Here is a 24,515-nt window from a genome sequence, read left to right on the forward strand (position 1 = left end):
GGGGAGATTACCATTTTCTGTGTTGTGTGCCAAGGTTTGTGCGTTTCAAATGTTGGCAGTTGGCTTCTTTTCAAAACTGATAAATAATGATGTTTGTTGTGGAAACAATTATCCTAAAAATAATTTAAAAGGACTGTATTCCCTTTTTGTTTGCCTGTAAAGACCACATTCGATTTATATATAGACAGAAAGAGCTCCACTTGCATCTATAAAACAGTTCTTAAATCATTCTAAATTATTGATGTGCACAAAGAACTCTTTCCGCTTTTGTTTGAAGTTTTATTTCTGCGGCGTTGTGCTTTCTAATTGTACTTTCAACTGCTATGACATCTGTTATAGTAGTTTCAAAAACTTTCAATACTCTTCTTTTTTAATGATAGACAGTCTTTTCAAAGACAAACTGTCTTCGTTTTGAGCAAGAAAAATAATTAGTTGAAAAAAGATCACTGATTTGGCCGGGGAACTCACCATTTTACTGTTGTTTTTTTTTTCACAAGTTGCTGTTTTATATGATTCCAGCACCTATTCAACAGAAAGCTGGCCAAGAAAAATTCATCTCTGCAGCAACTCAGAAACCATAGAGCATCAGCATATGTCCCTTGCTTCCCCGAGGAAATCCAGGACTTTATTCTAACAAAAAGAGTACCAAGAAAGTACTTCACAAACTGATAGTCTCTATATGTCTAACAGATGGAAAAGTAAGCTACTATTCCAAGCTGTTATGCCCAACAATATAGGAATAAAGCTCAGCAATTGGAGAGGAGGTTAATGCTTAAAAGTCTGTTTAGAAATCCTTTTTAATACAACTGGTGATATGAATATGTGGTGCAGCAGTAAACAGGGTTCTAATGATCTGTGACATAATGCAAGCTCCGGTATAAAATCCAGGAGACATTTAAAGTATCCCAGATTAGGAAAGCACAATGGAAAGACATTTCTTTTCCTGTTTTCCAGAAAAGAGTATTTTTGCCCTGAAGGTAGAATAGGCTTTTTGAAAAATTTAAGCCCTGGACTCTGGTCCAGTTGTGGTGCACCATAAACTAACCTTTAAATGAGAAGTTGCCTGGAATTCATATAATAATTAATACAACGCTTGGGGAATTTAATTGACCACAAGATTAAACTATTAAGGAAAAAATTTCATCCTAATTGAGAATTGAACCCCTACCCTTTATTCATCGAGTGTCGGCTCTGCCACTTGAGTCGTGAATTGGGGGTTAATTGACTGTCTAGAATCTCCCAAGGAGCAATTATTTCATATAATGGTGCTAACATGTGCTGTCGTGAGGCAGTTTAATGGCATCCTTTTTTCCCCTGGATTTAGAGACATGTCAGGAGGACAGCAAGAAAAGATGCTCCTTGTGGGGTAGGGAAGAAAGGTGTAAACAAAACAAGGACTTGGGGCTTCCTTTCAAGTGCCAATTGATAACAGTGAAAACCCAGGGAAGGTGTTGATGTGGGTTTGCAGCTGCAGTAAAACCTCACCAGTTTGGTTAAGAGACCCCTGATCTCCATGTCCTGTCGAATCCCAGCACTCTCTGTTTCTGCTCAGATTCAACTGTGTAATTTTGCTGCATATTTAAGTGTCCTCTCTTTTTCAGTGTTTAGGAAATATTACAATTCCCAGCTCAAGTTAGAAAGACTTAAAAATGAGCAACCTGGTCTAGTGGAAGGTGTCCCTGCCTGTGGCAGGGTGTGGAACGAGATGGGCTTTATGGTCCCTTCCTACCCAAACCATTCTGTGAAATAACCTGTAAGTAATTTTACATAAACTACAATAAAATTCATAAAAATGGGCTAGGTATACTTATATTTTTAATATTTTTTAATTATTTGCTTACATGGTGATTAATAAAATTCATTACTTCATAGCAGATTTTTCTGCTTCATTAGTGCAAATTTGCAGAACTTTTCTAATTACTATTCTCCTTTGAAGAATAAACAATAAGAGATAATATCAAAACTTTTTAACTAAATGAAGACTTAGTTATAGATACAGTTAGGCATTTTTATATTTAAGTAGATTCTGTTTTTTTAATGCTTTTATAAAAGTGCTGTCTTTACAGGAGAAACTGTCAGAATTTAGGAGAAACTATTTTTGGGAGGAATTATCAAAGATAAAAGGAAACAGAAAAGTTCAGCTTCTTTAAACTTTGATTTTGAAAATTAATTTAAAATCCTTTGGGGCAAGAAGGGCTGAGTGTAGGTAATTCATGCTTAAAACTACGTAAAATCACTATGTGCTGAGCAAAGCCTGACAAGTGGTCTGGGAAGGGACAGCACCACCTATTTGAAATGTGGTGCTGTATAAAAACCTGTTTGGTTTTGGTGTTTTTTTTTTCTTTAAGTAAGTACCACACCCCAAGAAAATTTTAACACTGTTAATGACTTGTGAGTACGTTGAGTGTAATGGATGCTCTGTGATTTGCTGTGTGCAGTTGGTTCAGATCAGGCTGCTCAGCAACAGAAACAGTTTAAAGATGTTTTATGAACAGGTACTTGTAATGTAGAGCTCTTTAACCACTTGAACACCTAAGAGGGGCCTTTGCAATGTTGCTGTGGTTCACAGTCCATCAAATCTTAGCTGTGTGTTCCTCTGGGCAGTGGAGAGAGACACGTGGTGTGTAGGAGTCCCCCCAGAGCAGGGGTCACCCCAGCACATGCAGGACCCCCCCGTGTCCTTGCCTCGAGGTTGCAGAGATGTGGTGAGGGGCTCAGCTGAGGGGGACAGGACTTGCTCTTCCCAGAGCTCCTCACTGCAGGGTGATGCTTTGTGTTCACAGCTCGACTTCTGTTTCACATAAAAACATATGTGCTCATGTGCCTCCTGCCTGCATTAGCATTCTGCTGCCATCCAGACCAGCCTGGTATGGTCACAGACCCGTGGGTTTGTGCTGGGTGGGGTAGGGCAGTGCAGTCAGTGGCACAGATGACATGAAAGCAGTGTTGGAACATCCAGGTGACTCATTCCACACGCACACAACAGTTGTTTTAAAGGTGACTTGCAGATATGCACACGCACTTCATAACCTGCTTTATCTGCAAAGGAGATTTGAAAGATACTCTTGTGCTTGTTCAGTATTACAGAAATATCAGCAGCATAATCCCTCAGACTTTCAGATTTTTGATGGATGTGGTTTAGAAAGCTGGAAGTGTGGAGAGCAGGCATGGCACAGATCCTTCAGCTGGAGAAATGGTGTTTGAGGCTAGAAAATCATTATTTCTTCTTGCTTGTAAACATGAGAGGTGAACAGGTAAAGGAGATACAGCAAATAAAGAAGAAAGAGGGTTTTACAGTGTTACTCAGATTTGAGTTGGGTTTTATAGTTACTAATTTTCATCTGGTCAGTAAAATCCTGGAGTAAAGATGGAGGAAATGATCTGATACTTCTAACACAAAAAATCAGCATGGTATTTTCCTCAGTGTGAGGAAATAGTTGACGTAGGTCCTGTAACAACAGTCCAGACTCCCAAAAGCTGCCACCATCTGAGGAGAGTGATGCCCTGGTGAAGAAATAGAGTAAGAAAGAACAGCATTTCCCATTGCTGCTGTCTTGGAAGGAAAAACCTGGACATGTTCACAGTATGAACTAAGTGACAAAGCAATACTTTACACTCGGAGTGTGATTCCTTTACTGTTCTCACCTAGTTCTAACTTCTCCCCTTTAAATATAATTCTGTTCCACAGTTTCCTCCACCTGCTGTTTTCTAAACCTCACACATGTCCTCAGTCCATATATTCCATCATTCTTCAGTTACAGTCTCTAGCCACATTTTACCCTGCCAATTCAAGCTCTATCCAGCACCAGCTTGTCTGCCTTCACTTTTTTGTCTTTATGTCTTTTTTTTTTTTCTGTGGGAAACAAATCTGTATATCAATGTAGAACTCTCCAAGGTCAGGAACCTCTTTGGTTTTGACGTTTTGCTTTTCTTTCTAATTTATTTATTCTTTTTAAGTAAGTACCACATCCCAAGGAAATTTTAACACTGTTAATGACTTCTAAATAGTGTAGGGTACCTCCTGTACTATTGCTGTGTGCAGCTGGTTGAGATCAACCATGGCACAGATGGGCTGTGCCAGAAATACAAACTACTGCTCTCAGAAATTCCATCAGTTTTCCAATCCAGCCCCACGGTTCCCAGGCCTGCTGGACACGTGGTTGTTCACATGCCTTGGCTCTGTAGTTTTTGGTGATTTTTCATGCAAGTCTGTGGTGTAACCAGAGATGTTGCACCATCACTACTCTTTAGGAGCTGGTCCTGGTCTTACAAGCCAGGAGAGGTCCATCCGTGCCATCCCTCCCTTTCTAAATAGTTTATTTGTAGTGGCATTGCAAAGTCACGTCTCGTAGGAAGCCCCCAGTAAAGGGCAGAGAGCTCTTAAGGCCAGTTGCCACTGAATTGCTTGGATGGACTTGACCCTGAATCAGAGTTTCTGATGTCGTGATGGAAACCGTGGATCAGGTTTTCCTCTCCTGTAAATGTGAAGTAATTGCTTGGAGTAAGTGGAAGTCCTCTGTCCTACTCCCTACTAAGATCCAAAGCCAGACATTGCAGGTACTCAGCATTGTTCAAGGAGTGTGTTAAATTGTGATTATGGTCAATTCTCTTCCCTTTGGAAGCTTGCCTGTAGGTGGGCATGGTCTGGTGAACTGCTCAGCTAACAAGCAGGTAAAAACCCCAACAGCCCCTCCCTGTGCTGCCATAAAGAGGCCTCTCCTGGAAGTCCTGGAGCTGTGGGAAGGAGTGCCCTTGGTGCAGCATTGGCCTTCACCTTCCCTTCACTGTTACTGGAGGAAGCACCTGATAGAGATCGACACGATTTCCTGGGCAGAGCACATTGAGATTTTTATTACGATATTACCAGGACATATGTTTGTGGAAAGAAGATATATATGTATATATCTCTGTGTTTAGCCTGAGAATATAAACTGTGTAGAAATAGTATATTACCTGCATGAAACTGAAAATATGGGTGCCATAGTGTGCAGGAATTGGGCCCAGCTTTGCTTACAAATCAGCTTGATGATGAGGCTGCAAAAGTTATATTTTCACTGCTTTCACATACTGAATTTATTAGCTTCTTGAAATTGATTTTGGATGCCTTTCATTTGCCATTGGGCTGAAGTCAAAGGCAAAATGATGATATACCACATTTTGCTCACTCATCTTTTTATTGCCCAACTATTGTTATTGAGGAAAAGACATTCGACGTGTTCCCCAAAGGAGACAGAAAGCACATTTTGTTTTCTTTTAATTGAAGTTTAAACGAGTGCAAGTCCTTCAATCCTCACCTTCAGTATCCAGGAGGAGCTATAAGGGGTAGAGGGGATGGGCCTGGGATTCAGTTTGGATCGGGGCTGAGGGCACGAGCCAGCAGGGCTGTCAAACTTCGTCCTGTTTTATTTGCTTGGAAGGAGCGGAGCAAAGTTAATATCGATGCAGCGCTAGGAGAGTGTTCAAGTAGTTATCTCTGGGTAGGTAATGTGAACTCAGCAGTATCATTGCTTTGATCTTTGGTTAAAGTCTTACAAAACTAGATTGCTGTTTGATTGACAGCCTTGTCAGAGAGTGAATGAAGACTGACACTCTAATATTGAAAATGCAGCGTTTACAAAACTTACAGCCTGAGTTTTCTCATGACACTGCTGCTTTTGTGGAAGACTGAATTTCACGTTTATTTTTAAATAAGTGTATACCTTGCTGTGTGCAGCTAAAACTCATGATTTTAGACTGCTGGCTCAAAAATAATTCTTACCCTAATGATTGATGCAGATATGTTTATAGCAACAGCGCTGTCATTGTGGATTTGAAGGAGTGGCTGTTTGAAGGCTTGAGCGTGTGGTGGTATTTATCACATCTCAATACCAAATAATGATTGATCCAACAACTGGGTGATGGATGCAGAGATGGCAGGATGCAGCTTGGGTTGGGTAGTGGATCTGGCAGTTTCTGGGTGAGTCTGATAACAAAGCTTAAAGGGTTTCCAGCTTATAATACTATCTTGAAGGATTGTCTTCAGCTGCTTGTTCCTTCAGTTGTCCCCTTAATACCCTCAAATGAACACAGGGTGCTAAAGGGAGAGTTAATTTGTGGTGTAGACTTCTCCTTTCATGTGGGTACTTTTCCACACTTTCCTCAATGTCTTCTTTAAATTGGACAAAGTAAGATATTTTGCTCATTTAGCAAAAAAAGAAAAAAAAAACCCACTTAACTCTCACTCCTATTTTTAGGGTGATATGACATTGACTGCCATGATTTAAATAATGTGTAAGAATGAACCAGATTGTGGCTGTTTCCACATCAAAATACCTTCAGCAAGAAAATGTCTCCCCAAAATAATAATCCTACATCATCCAGAGGTGTTAGTGAAGAGACTCTTTATATGATGCAGTTTAAAAATAGGCATCAAAAAGATGTTCACAGAAGGGGCTGCTGAGCTGTGCTATAGGGCGTGGGAACTGCTTAAATTGGCTTTCCTGTCAAAGCCAGTGTTTGCTGAGACGACATCATCAGTTTTTCCCGACCTTCTGCTTCTCAATTTACTTCACTATTGCTAAATTCTGTGTGCAGTTCTTTCCTTACCTCTTAGGTCACATATGTCTTATGTGAATGGGTGTGTATATAGCATTTAGGATCTATAGAAATCTACATAAACACTTTCAGATTGATACATGGGCAATACAATATAATATCTTTAATAAAGTATCCTTTAGGAAAAACTATTAATTAAAAGCCCAGATTAAAGCCACTTTCATCAGCAATGCAGCTTTGTTGAAGAAACTCTGCATTTGACCATGTTTTTAAAGTGGACATGTATAAGTCACGAGAATAATTACCATTTCATCATTTGAGGTCTGCAAATGAGTGATTTCAGAGTGAAAAGCATATGTAACCATGCTGATTATGCAGAATAAATTATTTTCAAACCCCACATTTACATCAGTACATTTTTTTTATTGTGTGGATAATGTCCACAAAAAAAACCCTAACGATCACCTAAATTTTGCTGTAAACATTTTTAAAATATATATCTGAAATTCCTTTGGAAACGTCCACAATCTGCTTCCATATTGCAACACATATGGTAAGAAAATCTTGCTTGCAAGCCAGTGACTGTTTTTAAACAGTTTTCAAAGTTGCACTGAATAACAGCTCATGTACAAAACCTGGTGTGGTTTGTATTTATAACAAATAGCTTAACATTTTCTAAACTATGACAAATTTCTCCCTGGATATTTTTTAATGTAATAATAGGATTTGTTTAGCTGTCTCTAGTTTTTTTATGCACGTAGGCACTTCTGGTATATTAGGAATACTTCTGAGTCATTCTGGTTCTGTCTTTCTCCTTTCCTTAGTCTTTAGAGGCCTCTGTGGCCATAAAAGTTGTCCTGTTGATGGCTTTGTTCTGTTCTGTCTTTTCTTTTAACTTTCTCTCACTGCATGGATGTGTGTGTACATGACATGTAATGTAGATCTCTAGGAACATATTGGTATGATTTTGATACAGCGTTTCTGGAACTTGTATTTCAGTTAAAGATTTACAGCTCTCCTTTTGCCTCAGACCTCATTTTTAAAGGTCAGAAGAGAAAAGAAACCCCAAACCATAAACATGTTAAGTGAAATATCCATAGTACCCTCCAGTTAATGGTATTTCCTTAAAGCAGATAAGTTACTGAGACCCCTTTTAAAACAAGAGTGTTAATTTACTGTTTCCTTTCATCTGTTGAAATAATTACTTTTCTTCTTTGCCTTCAGTAGTTTGTTCTGGTCGTTAACATTTCTGTAAAATTAAGTTTGAAAGGTGCTTTTAATGTTCACATAGACTGCAGTGCACATTTGACTGTTAAAATCAACCTACTTAAGGCAGAACTAATGTTTAACACTCGCTGCTATTTGAAGTAGTTCACTGCCCAGTTTAATGGTGCTGCCAAGGGCAATGGTCACATTACTTGCTGTTATATTTGGGGGGGTTGTTATGCTGGCTATAAAGACAATCCATGATATTTCTGAAAACGTTGGCTTAGATCTTAAAGACATTGTTTTTCTACTAACAAAGCTATAAACTGTAATTTCTTGGGCAGCAGTGGACAAGAAACACTAACCCCTGCCTGGGCCACGTGCTCCGTTCAGGAGTCGTAGTTACTGGTGTTAAATGACTTCTTCTGCAAGCTCTGGTTAAAAAAGATATGACCAAACTGTACAAAACCCCTGCTGATGGTCAGCCACAGTGGGAGAAGTGATTTTATATAACGGGAATTGGGTTTTATGGTATAAAGACAGTTTTAAGACATCGGCAGCAGCAGGTGGAGGGCGACCCTGGGCAGCTCAGCCTCACCTGATGTGAACTTGGTGCAGGAGGTGGGAGGGACACGTGGAGGCAACTTGGCTGCTGCATCGTGAAGCAGCTCGGTTGTGGTCACAGCCCAAGCAGCACCTTCTCTCTCATTCCATTTTTGTGGATTTTGCTGATTTGCTTTCTGCAGCAGTGGATGTGTCTGTCACGCACCGGCTGCGCTATAAAAATGCTCCTCCAGCCTCCCATTGAGAACAGACCTTCCCAATGGCCAAATTCACTTTAAACCATTCCCCTACTAACACCGCCTCCATCTGAGGATTTTAGAGTGTAGGTCAAATAAGGTTATTTATGGGAATCTTCAGGCAAATAGGACAGAAGAAAATGCAACGAGTTCTTTGTGTAGGGGAGTCGATGGAAACTTTACTGGAGTCTCCAGCACATGCACTGGGAAATGCTCCGTGTAGGACTGCCCCAAGTAACCCACAGCTGAGCCTATACATCATATCTACCCCTGTGTGAGGTCACGAATCCATGACCAAACAGCTGCTTTTTCTCCTTTGATAAACAGGAGTGAGCAGAGAATTTAAAGATTAAACAATACATCTTCTCAACCAGAAAAAAAAATTATATATATTTACTAAATAGGGAGTAAAATTTTCCCCTTGGCTAGTCTAGTGCAATTTTACAAGCTTCAACAATGCTGAATAGATGTTATTGAGAAGTGAATTTGGCTCATTCTTTTTATGCTTTTAATAAATACCCAAGGGAAAGGCAGTTGTTCAAGGAAAATGAAATACAAATAAACATAGAATTTATTCTCAGTAGGCGTTCTGGGGAACTTGGGGCTTGAGTTTTATGCCATGGGGTTTTTTTCCTGTTACTTGCAAGCAAAACTAAAATATTCATATAAGCTGTCACTTCTCTAAAGTGAATTCATCCTTTTTAAAAAATAAAACAAAATATAGATTCAGTGGAGAAAACAGAAGCAATGCGAAACATAAAAAATGTCATTTCTGCTCCAAAGTACATCATTGTAATGGACCATATTATTCTGGACTGTGGATACAAATGATTTTTTTTTTCCACAGCATCCTGTAACAATTCTTGAGACACAGTCATGCACAAAACATCATTTGTAATTATAACAGTTTGCCATTTTCAGCTGCTTCAGGATTATTTCTCATTTGATTGATAATTCATGTACTTCAAGCTAATGAAGATTCTTCACCTAATAGACATTACCAGTTTTTACAACCTAAATATCAGGACAATGTTGGTATTTTTATTGGAAGGAAAAAGAAAAAAACCCCAAACCCTAGTTGCTTCACAGTGGATTTTTTCCCACAAATTCCTGGGGTGCCACAGAGAAATACAGTCCATGGAGAATGTTTACTGGAATAAAGAGAAATTTAGACTGTAGATTTCATTTCACATTAATCATTGCCCAAACTTTCCAGTAGTCCTTCAGAAATCTGTGGTTCCCCAGGTGCAGTGTCCTGTGCAAGGTCAGAGGCACCTCTTTTTGATACACAAATGTTTTGCTTAACAATTAATTACCTTTCATTATTACTGTTATTATTTCTGACTTTGAAAAAATTTTAGTTGCACAATCTGATAGATGTCAGTTTAAGCAAATAATATAAAGAGACTTTTTATGGTTCTAGATGGCACATCCAAGTTAGATACCTTTGTCAGATGCAATACAGGTTGATATGAAGTCAATATTTACTACTAGAGCATGTAAATCCAGACTCTGTAGATGATGAAACAGAAACATATTTGACTGTTTGAGAACAACCGAGCTGCAAAGGTTCCCCGGCACCTGAACAGACTCTTGAAAAACATGTATTTCATTTAATTTCATGGAAGCTATGTGGGAAAACACCTTCCCAGGTAAAGGTTCATGTTCATTAATATTTTGAGCCACTGCTTGTTTTCCATCAGCCACGGGCTTGCATGTTGAAACCTCCCAGAAATAGCTTCATCCCCCTGGGTTGCAGGAACCTCTGTGAGAACTTCAGGGCTCGAATGGCAGCATGTACAGCATCACTACCTTTCAGAATTGTACAAAACTAGCTGATTAAATCTGATTTTAAATACTACTTTCACCCTAGAACCCTGCCTTTTTAATAATCAATTAAAACATTCCTTCATTGTGTTTATTCAGCACGTATAAAGCACTGCTTGACATGGATTAGACCTTACATAGCAGTACACAGCTGTAGCCCATCCAGCATTTTCCAAATGAGTTTGCACAAGGAATAAAAGATTGCCATCTGAGCAACACTGGAGGGAGACAAGAGCAGACAAAAGGCAGCTAAACGCTACAAAAAGAGAAAAGACCCTGTTGAGATAGAAATTTCTGAGCAAATGCCTCCATTTCATAGGGAGATACTGTAGCAGGCAATGTACATTGATTTTAGCACATGAAGTACATTGCTTTGGGGATTCATTAAGCTTCATTTTGTGCACTATCATGAATGGGGATGTCAGCCACTCTCTCAAGTAATGCAGGGTTTCAAAGCGAGGAGGTAGAATAAGCCAAAGTGAAAATATAATGTGCCCGGCAGAGAGAGTGAGGCAGTTTGAAAAGGAAAATGCTTGGCTTGCTAAAAGCCGTACGTCACAGGAGCAGTCATCAAAACCTAAACGTTTCTAAAGGATTTTATGCTTATGGAGTTTATAATATGACTTAATAGCAGGAAGTTCCTACTCCTGGCTGGCCTGGTGGGAGTCCCCCTGGAAGGACAGATGCGCTGAGGGATTGCGGAGCCTCATTCCTGTCCTTTGGAAGAAAATGTGCAGACTGCTACTTTTCAGTTATTCACTTTTTGTTTTTAACTGAATATGGCAAGGTTTTGGTCAGGGCTGATTTTTCAACTGCTGTGTTTGCAGTGGCAGGATGCTTTAGAAGGTATTGTTCTCCTCCCCTCTGCTTTTCCTTGGGATCCAGCTGCAGAGCTCTCTGTGGCCCTTCACCACCTCTCCAGGCATCATCCAGGCTGCCAAATCGAGAAGCCATACAAAGTGGCAGGTCTATGAAAAAGTTGGATTTTTTCAGCCACCAGTGAGATCCAGGGCTGGTTTGAAATCTGTGAATGCACCAGAGATTTCTAGTACTGGTTTCCTTTGTAATTTGTTTTGCTTTGTACATTGGTTTAGTCAAGAAGCATATAAATCCAAGGGATTTATCAAAAAATCTGTTTAGTAGGTTTTATTTAGTAATGATGGCACCACTGGCATTTTTTGTTTGTCTTGAAGTCTACTATGAATTCTAGTGATTTGGAGGCAAAAGGTTCCTGAAGTTTCTGAAAATTTTCCTGGTGATTGGTTTGCAACCGGTGAAGGAATGGGATTGCACCTACACATGGCTGTGACGGACAAAAATCTTCATTGCTCAGTTCTCCAGCTTTTGTGCATTACCTTCAGCTTTTGTGCATTGCCTAAGTTCGTTTATAATGAAAGTAGCCAAGCAGCAGGGCTTTGCTGCCAGCTTTGCTATGTGCATGCTGTAGCAGAGCATGACTTCATGAATTTTGCTGTTCTGGGTTGGTGGCACATGTGCTTGAGGTCTTGGGCAAAGAGGAGAGGAAAAATACTGACCAGGTGCTGGGAGCTGTAGTCCTGCACTGTACTGGTAACCAGTTAGAGGGAAACAGATGGCCCTGGAATGAGCCTCTCGTGGTTTAGTGGTGAGCATGGTGGTGGTGCTGGGTTGACATTTGGACTTGGTGATCTTAGAGGTCTTCTCCAATCATAACTATTTTTTGATTCTGTTAAATAGTTCCCACATTTTTTACAAGTGATGTTTTCTCTCCCATGTGTGTTGGGAGTCACTGTGAACGAGGTGTTCAGTGCAGAGGTTGAGGGGCTCAGAGCACCTCCCCACAGCCACCCAGAGCTTGGGCTCATCCAGAGGAGGAACATGGCAGATTAATGTGAGATAGCTGCTGCTTTCTGCACGAAGTTTTCCTCTTGCTTTCCTTTCCCCAGTATTTGATCTTTTTAAAGCGCTCAGGACAAGTGACAGCAGTAGACTTCACAGTTATTAGGCTGCAAAGTAGTGGATGTGGAGTACTTGGTGGTTAGCTTCCATTTATACCCCGATCGCAGCTGCCATTTGGGTCAGGAGAGGTTTCCCTGTTGATAGATTGGCTCTGTGCTAGGAAAACTTGTCTTTCCCCAGAGCATCATGTAATTATTTGGTGGCGAAGAGTTGTGCTACGTTGCCATGGACATGCTGCTCCACACGGAGAGCTGCTGGAACGCTGATGTATGTGAGGCTGATCCCTCTGTCACCGCGGGGTAATATCGATGCGCCAGGGCAGCATTTCTGTCACAGAGGCTGTTGCTTGCCCTCTTAGTTGATGAGGAGAGGAGGGCAGGGATAAGCCAAATTCTGGCTGTTTCTTAGCCCAGGAGAGGCTTGGTTGTGTTAGGGTTCAGCTCTGTACCCTGTGGTACCTGCAGGAGGTACTGGCACGATCTAACTGGTGGCACTGGGAAGTGCTGGGCACACAGGTGGGACCAGGGATGTGCTCTGTGCGGGTGGGAGAGCTCTGGAGCTGGGGCAAGGCTAAAGATTTCTGGGGAGGTCCACAAGAGGGCTGTCAGGAATTGTACTGGTCACAGCTGCAGCACAGAGCTGCTCCTCACCTGTGGAAAACAGGTGAATTAAAAAGGGATGGATTTCTGATGCTTCTTGATAATCAGGGTTTATAAAATCAACGTGTAAGTGAACTGAATTCTGGGATATATAAGCAGAGTCCTTCTTTATTGACATCTGAAGAATTCCTAATTCATTCAGAGGGAGACTCCTCAGGTGATCATCTCTCTGGGTATATTTTCCCGTTAATCATATTTCTCCTAACGATCAGTTTTGAAAGTTGTCTTATTTCTACAGTGCAAAAAATCCTACCCGTGAACATCCCCCAATTGCACTCATAATTATTGCTGATTAAAAGTGCCCTGGCCTGACAGCACCAGGGAAATTAATAGGAGAAGCTTTCTACAAGTTTTAGAAGACGAGCAAAGACATACTCACTCCCTCTTAAAATTATTTAAGCAGGTGCTGTGGGAAGCCATTGCTTTTATAATGCTCTTCAGATGTTTACAGCAAAACATTTTTTCCCAGTGATTGAATTTTTCGAAGTACTAAAATACCACGGAGAAATATGTTTCCCACCAGTTTTATGGCTCCCTGGATGCATTCTATACAAACCTTGTATCTGCCTGGACACAAACACTCTATTGCAAAAAGATATCTTGCCATTTTAACAAGCTGCACTGCTTTGAAAGGATACACTGCATCACCAGTGGGAATGTCAGAGCCTTAAGAGTAATACTGCTTTAAGGGTACTATTTTATTAAAGCAGACCTCAGTAATTTGTTCTTGACTGTTATACACCCTTATTTTATTAAAGGTATTTTACATCTGTGGAGGAGATTACTACCACTTCTATTTTCTCCACTGCTTGGCTTTAATGGATGGTGTGGAATATAATATTTATTAAGCCTGAGCAGGGGAGGACATAATAGCAGAATTGTCCTTTATAACCTATTTTACACAGCTGTAAAATAAACCTTAATAAAGCAAGAATAATTATCCAGGAATATCCAAGAAATGGAGTATTCCTCCTGCTTCAAATATTTGGAGGCTTAACTGCTGGTTATTCATGTACTTTAAGAAATGGAGCTTAACAGGAATAATACTGATACTAGTTTGATACTATTTTAAAATATATTAAGAGGTTAAGTATCTTGTCATAATGACTATATTAGCATATGTTGTGTAAGTGTCGTGTCATAATTACTATGCTGGCATAAATCAGTACATCCCTGTCATCTCTGTATGGTGTTGACTGTGTATAATCCTACAGGATTACACTGCTTCTTGGATAGCTTTGTTTTTCTGTTTCGTGTATGATTTCTCTTCTTGGTGGCAGTCACTGGAATCTGTCCCAAAGAGAAAGGTTTTTTATTAAGGACCTAATGCAGCTTTGCAAACTGATTCCTCACCAGTTATTCCAGAAGAACTGCTAAAGCACTTCCTCTCTTCCCCCTGCCTTCTTGATTTCTTCCTCCTGTTATCCTATTTATATTTTTTTTTCATAAATGAATATTGTGGAAATGATTTGGACTACAGTTATTACATTAATTATCCAAACTGACATTTTTGCAGTGTGTGAAAGGACAGGGTGGTGTGTAAAATAGATGCACTAAGAACACCTACAGTATGACAACAAGTAGCAGGGTAATTGCTGAAAATGAAGTCTTTTCTGCTATCCCTTCTCTTCAACATCTGTTGTTCCATATGGAGTCATAAATATTTGCAACAAAATAGTTGAAGAAATAATCTCAACATTAATAGGGAAAAGCTGAATCCGCCAAGAAAATTGAAGAATCTTTTTTTTTTTTGTTGGCAAGTTCCTCCTACCCATCCTCATCTGACACTTTAAAATCTCAGTAGAAGAATAGTCAGACTACAGTGATGCTTAAAAATCACCATGAAAAAAACCTTTGTGAATATCAATAGGAGAGTTAGCTGAGAAAAATTTATAAGCTCCTGATAATGACAATGAGGAGGATTTTGCTTATTTTCTTTTATTTTCCTCTTTTCTTCCACACCACAATAATTTGATTACTAACCTTTTATTGAAAAGTTCACATTTTCACTTCACTCCATTGTCAGTAGAAATAGTCCTTGTTGTGGTGAGGAATGACAAGGTACTATTACTGGCTGAACATAACTAGTTACTTTAAATTGCCATATGGAAAATGCAGATCAATAGTATTTAAGCTTCTCCATAGATAAGAAGCAATTTAAAGCACAGAACAACTTCAAATATTTTGGAATCCAGAATACCAAAACCTGTCTGAGGAGCAGCTCATAGGAGAAAGCAGGAATAATGATAATAATAATAATAACAACATAGACAAACTGCAAGTAATTGTTATGAATATAAAATATAGCATTTTGAAGGCTCTTTATATATTTATTAGGAGCCTTAATGGAAGCACTTCTCCTTAATGAACAGAATTTAACCAGGTGACATCAGTTGTATTTGTTTTTCTTAATCTGTACAACTTTAGGATGAAGTTATGTGCAGAGAAACACTTCATTTCTCATGTCAAGCCAGTGAATTGCTGTACTTCTTAATTTCATTTTTTGTTATTGCAAACCAAGTATCTCTTCTAACTCAGGTCCTTGTTTTTAAGGCTTAAATTAATAAAATATTTTCAGGTGTTTTTACTGCCAGTGCCACGTGAACATCAGAGTATATTGTAAATATGTTGAAGTTATAAATAGATACAATTTTCTGTTATTAATGAGAGTACACTGATGAAAATGTCAAAGCTGTATAATTATGCACCTCTTGATAAAGAGTGCGCAGATAAAGGCAATTTGTAAACCGTAATTTCAGCCTTTTTTAGTGAAATTCTCATTTCTCTGCTTTTTGCCCCCTTCTCCTCTTCAAACGCCAAGTACCTGCTTTATGACGTCCTTCAGGAGAACTCTCCCTCATCATTCCTGAGAGCAGGTCTATGGAAAAGCCTCTGGCACCTGGATTGGATCAGGAATAGTGTGGCCACAGGCCCCGTGCCCGTCCCTGTGCTGGCTCTGCTGGGGCACCTCCAGTGCTGGGGGCACTTCTGGGACCCTCAGACAAGAGAGACATTGAGGGGCTGGAGCGTGTCCAGGGAAGGGAACAGAGCTGGGGAAGGGTCTGGAGCACCAGGAGCAGCTGAGGGAGCTGGGAGGGCTCAGCCTGGAGAAAAGGAGGCTCAGGGGGGACCTTCTGGCTCTGCAACTCCCTGACAGGAGGGGGGAGCTGGGGGGGGAACGGCTCTGCTCCCAGGGAACAAGGGACAGGATGAGAGGAAACGGCCTCAAGTTGTGCCAGGGGAGGTTTAGATTAGGTATTAGGAAAATTTCTTAATGGAAAGGGCTGTCCAGCCCTGGCACAGCTGCCCAGGGCAGTGGTGGAGTCCCCATCCCTTTTTAAAAGCCCTGTGGATGTAGCATTTGGGGACATGGGTTAGTGGTGGCCTTGGCAGTGCTGGGGGAACAATTGTACTTGATATTAAAGGTCTTTTCCAGCCTCAATAATTGTATGACTCTGCATTTTTCCACTGTGTTGAAAACAGTGAAAAAGTTTTATTAAACACTTTTTGTTCAGGACAAAATCAATGATTTTGGAGCACATAGATGAGAAGCTGCTTGGACATGGATTCCATGAAGCAGAGCATAGCTGATGTTACTGTTTTGTGAGAGTTTCTACAGATTTTAAGGCAGCCTGGCAGTGTATAGGAAATGTATATATAATGATTAGATACTGTTCTTAAAGTGAAGTTTTTTTATGGCAAAGCTCAGCAGTGAATAATGCTTGTGTGCTATCGAGTTGTATCAGTCACTTGAAAATGAAGTCTGACTTAAAGCTGGTGACTGGATTAATCAGCTACTCCTCAATTGCATTCATTGACCCTCATCATCGGGGACTGTAATTGAGAAAAACAGCAGTGACTTTAAGTTTGGCACTTGAATCACAAGGTTAAAGCAGTAAATTTCAAAGTCTGATTGGTGCCAGGCTCAGAGGAGGTATCTCTTTTCTCACTGATGATCAGGAGTCTCGGCACCTGGCAGAGAAGGAATGAGTAAGGGAGAAAAAGGCAGGCAGAGGGTTATGGAGGATTTTCAGAGTTATTAAGACTTGGAAGACAGATAATCCTGTCCTTGCAGACTTAGAAATACAAAATATTTGAAATAAAAAGTGCTTTAGATTACTGGGTTTCGTACTGACCTTGCTGTAAAAGAAAAATATATACTAGTTTGTAGTTAAGAATGTAGACATTGCCAAGGGTTAAAATCAAAATAAGAAGTCTCACTTTTATGGAAAACTGCCTTTTGCAGAAAAAAATTAGAATTTGGGCCCTAATTCTGTCAAAATACCTGTCTTTGGACACTGCTGCCTATCACTGTTGATGTGAAGTAAATGTACATCTGGAAGTCAAGGGACCTCTTGCCGCTATAGATATGTCAGTTTGGATGATTCTGTAAGATATTTGGGCAAATAATGCTTTTTCAAATATGTACCTTTCAGAGATGAGTCACACAGACAACTCAGCTGATGTTGCAGATCCTCTGCCTTATTTTATTAAAAGTCAAAGAGGTCCATTAGAGTATCCAGGCTGTTCTGTAACTATGGAGCATTAAATGTAATCCCCATCACTCAGGTATGAAGCTCAAAGAATTATAATTGCAATAAAGCATTTCCGTCCCTAGATTTCTAAATTTTATGCCACAGCCAGGGAAAAGGAGTAACCCAGCTGCCATCTATGTCCAAAAACATCTTCTTAACCCTGGCTGAAGGCTCAGATCAAATGTCTTGGTTAGTAACTAATAGATTAATAACTGTAAATTTTGTATAAATTGTTTCTGTCTTCTCCATATGCCACATATGTATTTAATGCATGAGTTATATCCTGTGAGCTGTTTGAGGTGAATAATGCTTATACAGGTCCAGGTAGATAAAGTTCTGAAGTGTATGTGAAGAAATAACTCAGTGATCTAACTGGTGTAAATTGCACCTTTAATATTTCTACCTTGTTTTGAGAGGGACGTGACATGTTGAGTGTCTCAGGTATGTGACTGATGGGTTTAAAAACATGCCTTGTGAAAGAAAATGAACCAGCTGGCAAATAAAAGTGCCTGTTGGTTTGGGCCATGCCCTGTTGGGAGGGAGCGATTCGTGTTCCTCCTGTTCTCAGTGCTGTGTTCAGTCCCTGGGCTGATGCTTCATTTGCCAATCCCTGTTTCTGCAACTTAGGCAGAAGACAGAAGATGAAATACTTCAGCATATTGAATTAAGAACAAGAAACTTGCTGGCAGATTTCTGTGTGCTTTCCCGGGATGATGTTCCACTCACTGTTAGTGTTCACTGTGTATTTCTCTGCTCTGCAATATAATTCTTGCTTTCGTCTATTCATCTGGATGTCAGCTAGAAATTAAAATAAAAAGGCTGCACTCTAAATGGATTCCTGAATGCTTTTATAAAGCATGGCAGGTTTAACAAACAGGCTCGATAAAAGTAGTTCCCACTTTGCCTCAATAATCAGAAAGGTTGTTTGTGTCCTTGATCAGGCTGTAGCTGTCTTGGCTTTATTTCTTGCTTATTCTATTGTATTCTGCGTGTGAGTGCAGCTTTTAGCATTTATATTTTTAGTGGTGTTTAAAATTAAAATCCTTAAATCAACGTTGTTTTTTCTCCATTAAAGAGATGCATTTGATACAATCCCCAAGAAATGCTTCCAGCACATGCCATTTTTAATTGCTTTACCAATTATGATTCCTCAAGTCTAGCTAATAAATTCCTGCCTAACTGTGCACTTATTCAGAGTATGGGCGAGATGTAGACACCGTTCAGATGTGAAGACCTATTACAAGATTGAAATAGATTTCTAATGCATTTATCATTCATCTTTGCAGAGTGTGATTTCAATCAGAAAAAAAAAATGATGAATGGTTTGACAGTTTCCACCCATATACGCTAAAACATAATATGCTGCTTCTAGTCTCAGCTATTACAGACTTTAACATGCAATGTGACCTTGGTCTGCAAAGCATGTTTGGTTAGCACAAAAACTTAATCATAAGAAGTCATAAGTAGAATCCTTCTTCTTTACTGCCCTTTTTCTGGGACTTGGAAATTTATTGCTTCTGGGACAGGTAGGATATGAACAATGGGCCAAATAGAGTCCAGGGTTATCTCATCTGTGTGAAAACTGCTGCTGAAAATCGATGTGACCTCTGCTACACTGTCATCCCAATTCCCACCCTCTGTGTCCTATTTGTCTTTTGGTAGAAGCTTAGATCTGTGTGCTGTCTCTATGTGTCTCTCTTGGGCCAGATTATCAAAATGAATCATTGCCTGCATACCTCTTATATTTCTATTTATTTTCCTGGTGTTGACTAGGTCTGATGAAATATGATTCTTTTTGCATTTGATCCTCACTGCAGCAAGCAGCACCTAATTTAGCTGTGTCTATCTCTTTAAAGAAGAGTAATACTATTTTGAAACTTCAATCTGCTGTACAGTAGCATTACAAACCATAGACCATGCAACCTGTCTTCACAGTCAATAGTAATTTTCCTTTCGGCCAATTTAATGTTATTACTTTCATCTCCAAATAGTAGAGATTTCTAGAGGTGTTAAGGCAGCTCCTGTTTTTTTATGCATACTTCATGTATTACCTTCTTTTTCAAATGCCACTTCTGTTTAGTTTTTTGTGACTCCATGGCTTAGCTGTTATTTCTGTGCTGCATCATATGCGACAACTAATCAGTTTATTTTAAAGACTCTGCCACTGATATATTTAAATATGAGAAATGGTGTGTCTGAATCAGCACAAACTCCGTGGTCTGAGCATGTTACCGGAGTTGGGATTTTTTAAATGGATCATTTAAATTACATCTAAGATGTTTGCTCTGAGGATGTGTAGAGGTTACTGGCTTTTGTTATTAGTCCTGAAGAATCATTATGAAGATGTTCTGTTTAATGAACTCACACAGCAAAAACCAAATACTCCCTAAACAGAGATTTCAAAGAATACTTGAAAACTACTAATGCTCCTGGTTTGTTATCAGGTGGGTGTTTTAGACACACAGCAAAAAGTGCTGCTTGATGGAAGCTCCTGGAGTGTGTTACAAGAGGAAATGTGCTGCTGAGGAGACACCTTGGGTTAATTCATTGTTGTCAGATTCTTTCTCAGTTGTTTTTCCCTTAAATAAGAGGGGTGGGAGAAGGAGACCTTTTGCATATGATATGGTCTAATTGCAAATCTGGCCTTTAATAATATGACCAAAACACTTGACAGACGAAACTATCAGGGCTGGTGTGCAGCTGCCCTGAGCAAGCACTGGCATCGTGAACTCATGGTCAGTGCAGTAGGCACAAGCTTTACTAAAAGGCAGTTGCTGAGGAGATATTCATCGTGATTTCTACAAGTGCAGGATCATAATATATAGAGACTGGATTTTCATGGAATATTACACAGAAATATTCTTTTATATTTCAGGGTGAAAGAAACATACCGAGTTTGGCTTTAGGGACTGCTAGTTGTCAGTTTTGTAGTTTTCAGCAATTAACTCTATGTTTAAAATGAATACGGGGGAAGAAGTACTCACAGGGATGCGAGTTCATAGGTGATGGTACTGATTCTTCCCCAAATTTAGAGGATTTTTGAAAAATAATTACTGATGTTGCTGTTTCTTTCTGGATACACATTTCTACTGTCTGAGCACAGCTTGATCTATACCAACACGATGTATTTGAAACAAGGGGTGAAGGAGAAGCTGCCAGGTCCTGGTTTTACACTCTGTAAGAGATACACCGGTTCTGTGTAGTGAGAGTAGGAGCCACTCCTGTGACACTACCACCACCCAGCTCTCTCTCTACCTGCCTTGGAAAGAACTCAGCAAGGCATTTTTGGCTGCTGCCAGAGACTAGGAAGGCTGACAGCAGCCAGGTACCTGTTCAGGAACCCACGCTGACACTGTACTGACACCACAGAGCGGGAGGGGATGGATGACCCAGTGGAGATTATTTACTGCTGGGCATGGGAAGGGTAAAGGTAAAGGAGTAAAGAGATGTGATACATTCCTTGATTAGAATTTTGCCAAGGTTATAGCAACAAGAAAAGCACATCGCAGAGTGGCAAATGTGATAGAATGAATAAAGGTCATTCAGGTTTAATGAACTGCGTAATACAGTTATAATTCTGTAGTATAATTCTGTAGAATTTGAGATATAATAGTCTGTACTCTATTACAGCTGTGTTACAGTCTCAGTATATTGATTATTGTTCTGTATTATTTTGCAAACTTACCTTGGCAACAATCCCAGCTGCCCAAAGGCTGAAACAGTCTTCGATTTCCTAATGCACTTGTATTTACTTCCAGGTAAAGAGAATGCTAGTTTCTAGTAATTACATTCACCTGTATTTCCAATGCTTTCTGATGTTGCTTTTAAACCTATCTTTACAGAAGAGGTCCAAATTGCCATTCCAATAATGAAACCAACCTTAGATAAAGTCCAACTGGCTGGACAGGCCTTGCCTCCTGGATTTCCGGCACCATTTCTTTTTGCTGATGGTCTTTCATCAGTAGAAACACTATTAACCAACATTCAGGTAAATTATTCTGTACAGGGCCTGCCTGTGTCGTGATAGATAACATGTGTTTCTTTTTCTCTCTTAAAAAAGTTTTAGGAACTATTTTGTATCTGCAATTCTCATTTCTTCTATTTCACATAATGCTTAGATTTCCACTCCCTGACTGATTGTGAAAGGTTTCATACATTGTCTATTTGACTTCATAATTGGCAATAATAGTCATATTAAAATTCACCAGTCTCATTATTCCTCTATTGTATTCCCCCTGCAGCTGAACAAGGTCAGCACTGGCATGGCACTGTGTTTGTAACAAACCACAGCAGCAGGATGAAGTAGCCAAACTTAAACCAAATGATTCCATGCCACAAAATTCCTCATGTTTTACCTGCTTCAAATGCCCAGTTGTGCTCCAAGTCTGTGGGTTCCTGCTTGTAATTTTTCTGTTTTCCTAGAGGATGTAAAAGAAACAAATGGATGAACTTTGTCACCGCTGCAACAACATTGTGTTTTCAGAGCTTGTGTTTGTGTGTGTTTTAGGGCTTACTCAAAGTGGCTGTGGACAATGCCAGAGTCCAGGAAAAGCAGATACAGCAGGAAAAGAAAGAGTTAAAGATGGAGCTTTGTAGAGAGCGAGAACTACGAGAGAGCTTGGAAAGGCAACTCACAGCTGAGCTGCAAAGCAGAGGTGAGTGAATGAAAAATGGAGTTTAGGTATCTATTAAATGTGTAACCCTTTGGCATTTCCAGCCGGAGCTGTCGAGGACTTGGAGTTAACTGACACACTCCAGCACTGCAGCAGTGGACTAGCACTGGTAATGAAAGATTTAAATTTAATAAAGCCAGAATGAAGCACCCTTTCCTGTGAGCAGACAGAACAGTGGCTGAAGGATTATTTCCTGGAGGGCAAGTGGCTGCAGAGAGTTTTGGTGGGTTCTGAGGAGTAAAACTGAAGCAGTTCCATGGCTTTCAGGTATATTAGTATCACTCTGCCCAGGCATTCCCAACCTGATTTCTTCATTTGACATCCCTTATTTCTTTTGGTTTCTGCTATTATCCTCCAAGCACTGAGAATCAGTCTTACTGTGAGGAAGATACGGCTGTAATTTGGGTTTTTAGGTGATTTTTTTCATCACGTTACTACTTACTTCCTTAGCCCACATTTCTGCAGTTTCAGTGCTAGTCAGTTTGTCATGTAGAGAACTTCAGTGCAGTAAAATAGACAGAACTATTAGAAATTGTCTGCCCAAGTATGAGAGCTGAAGCAAATAACCCTAGGTAATTTTTTTTGCCATCAGGAGAGTGAGGTACAATAGCACACCCCAAATGGGGCCTTCTAAGACAAAACCATGACTGTTTGGAAGCTTTTGATAATAATAGGCAATTAAATTGATAAATCTGAATTTCTCGCTGTGCTGTTGAAAAGAAGGCAGTATTCTTTTTAAAATTCAGATCTGCATCTGAAGGAAGGGAACAGCACTTCATGTGCCAAGAGCTACTTCTAGATTATATCCATGAAATCAGAAAGATAAAACTAGATAAGACTAAAAATGTAGGTGCCAAGTCCTATCTTCCTGTGCCTTTTGAATGGAAATGAGGCGTGTGGAACAGAGCTGTCTGCAGCCCAGGTCTCGCTTAGAGACACCAAAGGGCACTTCCCAGTTGAGTAGTGATGGGTCAGAAAATACTGTTGAAAGTTTTAAATTGCAGTGGGTGTCCAGAAATGTTGCATCACCCCAGTGTAAGTGTGGATGGCACTGTGTGTTTCTGTAAACCAAAACTTAGGACAGCACACTTGCATGTCCTGAGTCACATTTAAGTCACCAAAAACCTTAAGGCATTCACAGGCTTTGTTGGCTTCTGACTTGAAAGAGAATTTCACCAATAATCAATATCATCAGAATTATTTGTCATTCAGGTCATCGCCACGTTCACATCTTTATTGTTACAGAATATATGTCAGAGATAGGCTTTTTCACATGGGCTGGCCAATTTTCCAAAGTTAGGTTCTATGGATCACATTCAGCCATTCGTCATTTATTCAGTCCCTCAGAGATTTCTCGTGCGATGGTATCCTTTAATTTTTCCTAGAGCATTCACAAATCCAGAAAGCTCTGTAAAAGTCAGTAAGAATTCAGTGGTCTTTGACCCCTTCCAGACCTTGTTAAAAATGTTCTCCTAGTTCTGAGAACATAGGTGGGCATCAGCCTTCTGGTCCAGCTCATCTTCCTTGTGCCAGTCCGACGTGCCACCTGACCACAGACTCCTGGAACATGGGGTGCTCCCAGGAGGAGAGTATTTCCTGAACACAGGATAGACTCAGCAGAAGTGTGGTGATGGGCCTGTAGAGATCCTACCAGGGAAGGGAGGTGCAGGTCATGCAGAGAAGAGACACAAGAGAGTGTGCATGCAGCAGTGGTGCAAGAAAAAACAAGTATAAGAAACCAATAAAGACAGGTTAATAAAGACAGTAAGGACAGTCCGTCAGCCACGGGAGCACAGGAAGGGGGGCTGTTGGCAGTACTGGTAACCTGGGACTGGAGAAAAAAAAAAAAAGGTTAAATATGTGATTAAGATTCAGAGTTTGAAAAGGAAAAGGCTTAAAAGGTGCATTTTATTGCTTGAGTTTATATAGGTGAGGGAATACAATCATAGCCAATGTCAGCAGTTCCCAATGCAGATATTGATCATCTGGCTACAATTAATACTGTACAATTTTCTAGTTATGGTTTTAGCTTTATAGTTGGCTTTAAGACTGAGATTAGTCAGGAATACTGTTTTCTGCCAAGTCTCCCATGGCACTACCAGGGGCCTGAGGATGGTCTTTGTCAAGGCACTGGTTCTGCTTTCCATGGGTAAAAGAGAGAAGATGAGTTGACACCCCCCTTCTCTGTGCATCTGATCTTTCATATTTACCCACCTAACTCAGCTTGTCAGTGGCCTTAACCTGACTTCTATCTTGGGCGGAGGTTCTTGGTATTTCAGTTATTCTGCTTCAAAATTAACCCAACTGCTGCTCCATTTTTACCCCCAAAATTACCACTTTATT

At 40.0% G+C, this 24,515-nt stretch overlaps 1 protein-coding gene across 5 annotated transcripts in view; it reads left to right on the top strand.

Annotated features, from left to right (window-relative positions):
• The window catches only part of DACH2 (dachshund family transcription factor 2), a 249,301-nt gene that overhangs the window by 211,649 nt on the left and 13,137 nt on the right, over nt 1-24,515 (top strand). For all 5 annotated transcript variants that reach the window (XM_027690399.1, XM_027690400.1, XM_027690403.1 and 2 more), the window contains exons 8-9: nt 21,342-21,487; nt 22,007-22,154. In XM_027690399.1, coding sequence (XP_027546200.1) covers nt 21,342-21,487; nt 22,007-22,154 — 294 coding nt within the window. The remainder of the gene's footprint in view (nt 1-21,341; nt 21,488-22,006; nt 22,155-24,515) is intronic.

Source organism: Neopelma chrysocephalum, unplaced genomic scaffold (genome assembly GCF_003984885.1).
Source record: "Neopelma chrysocephalum unplaced genomic scaffold, ASM398488v2 Primary Assembly neopelma1_81, whole genome shotgun sequence".
Classification (NCBI taxonomy): Eukaryota; Metazoa; Chordata; class Aves; order Passeriformes; family Pipridae; genus Neopelma; species Neopelma chrysocephalum.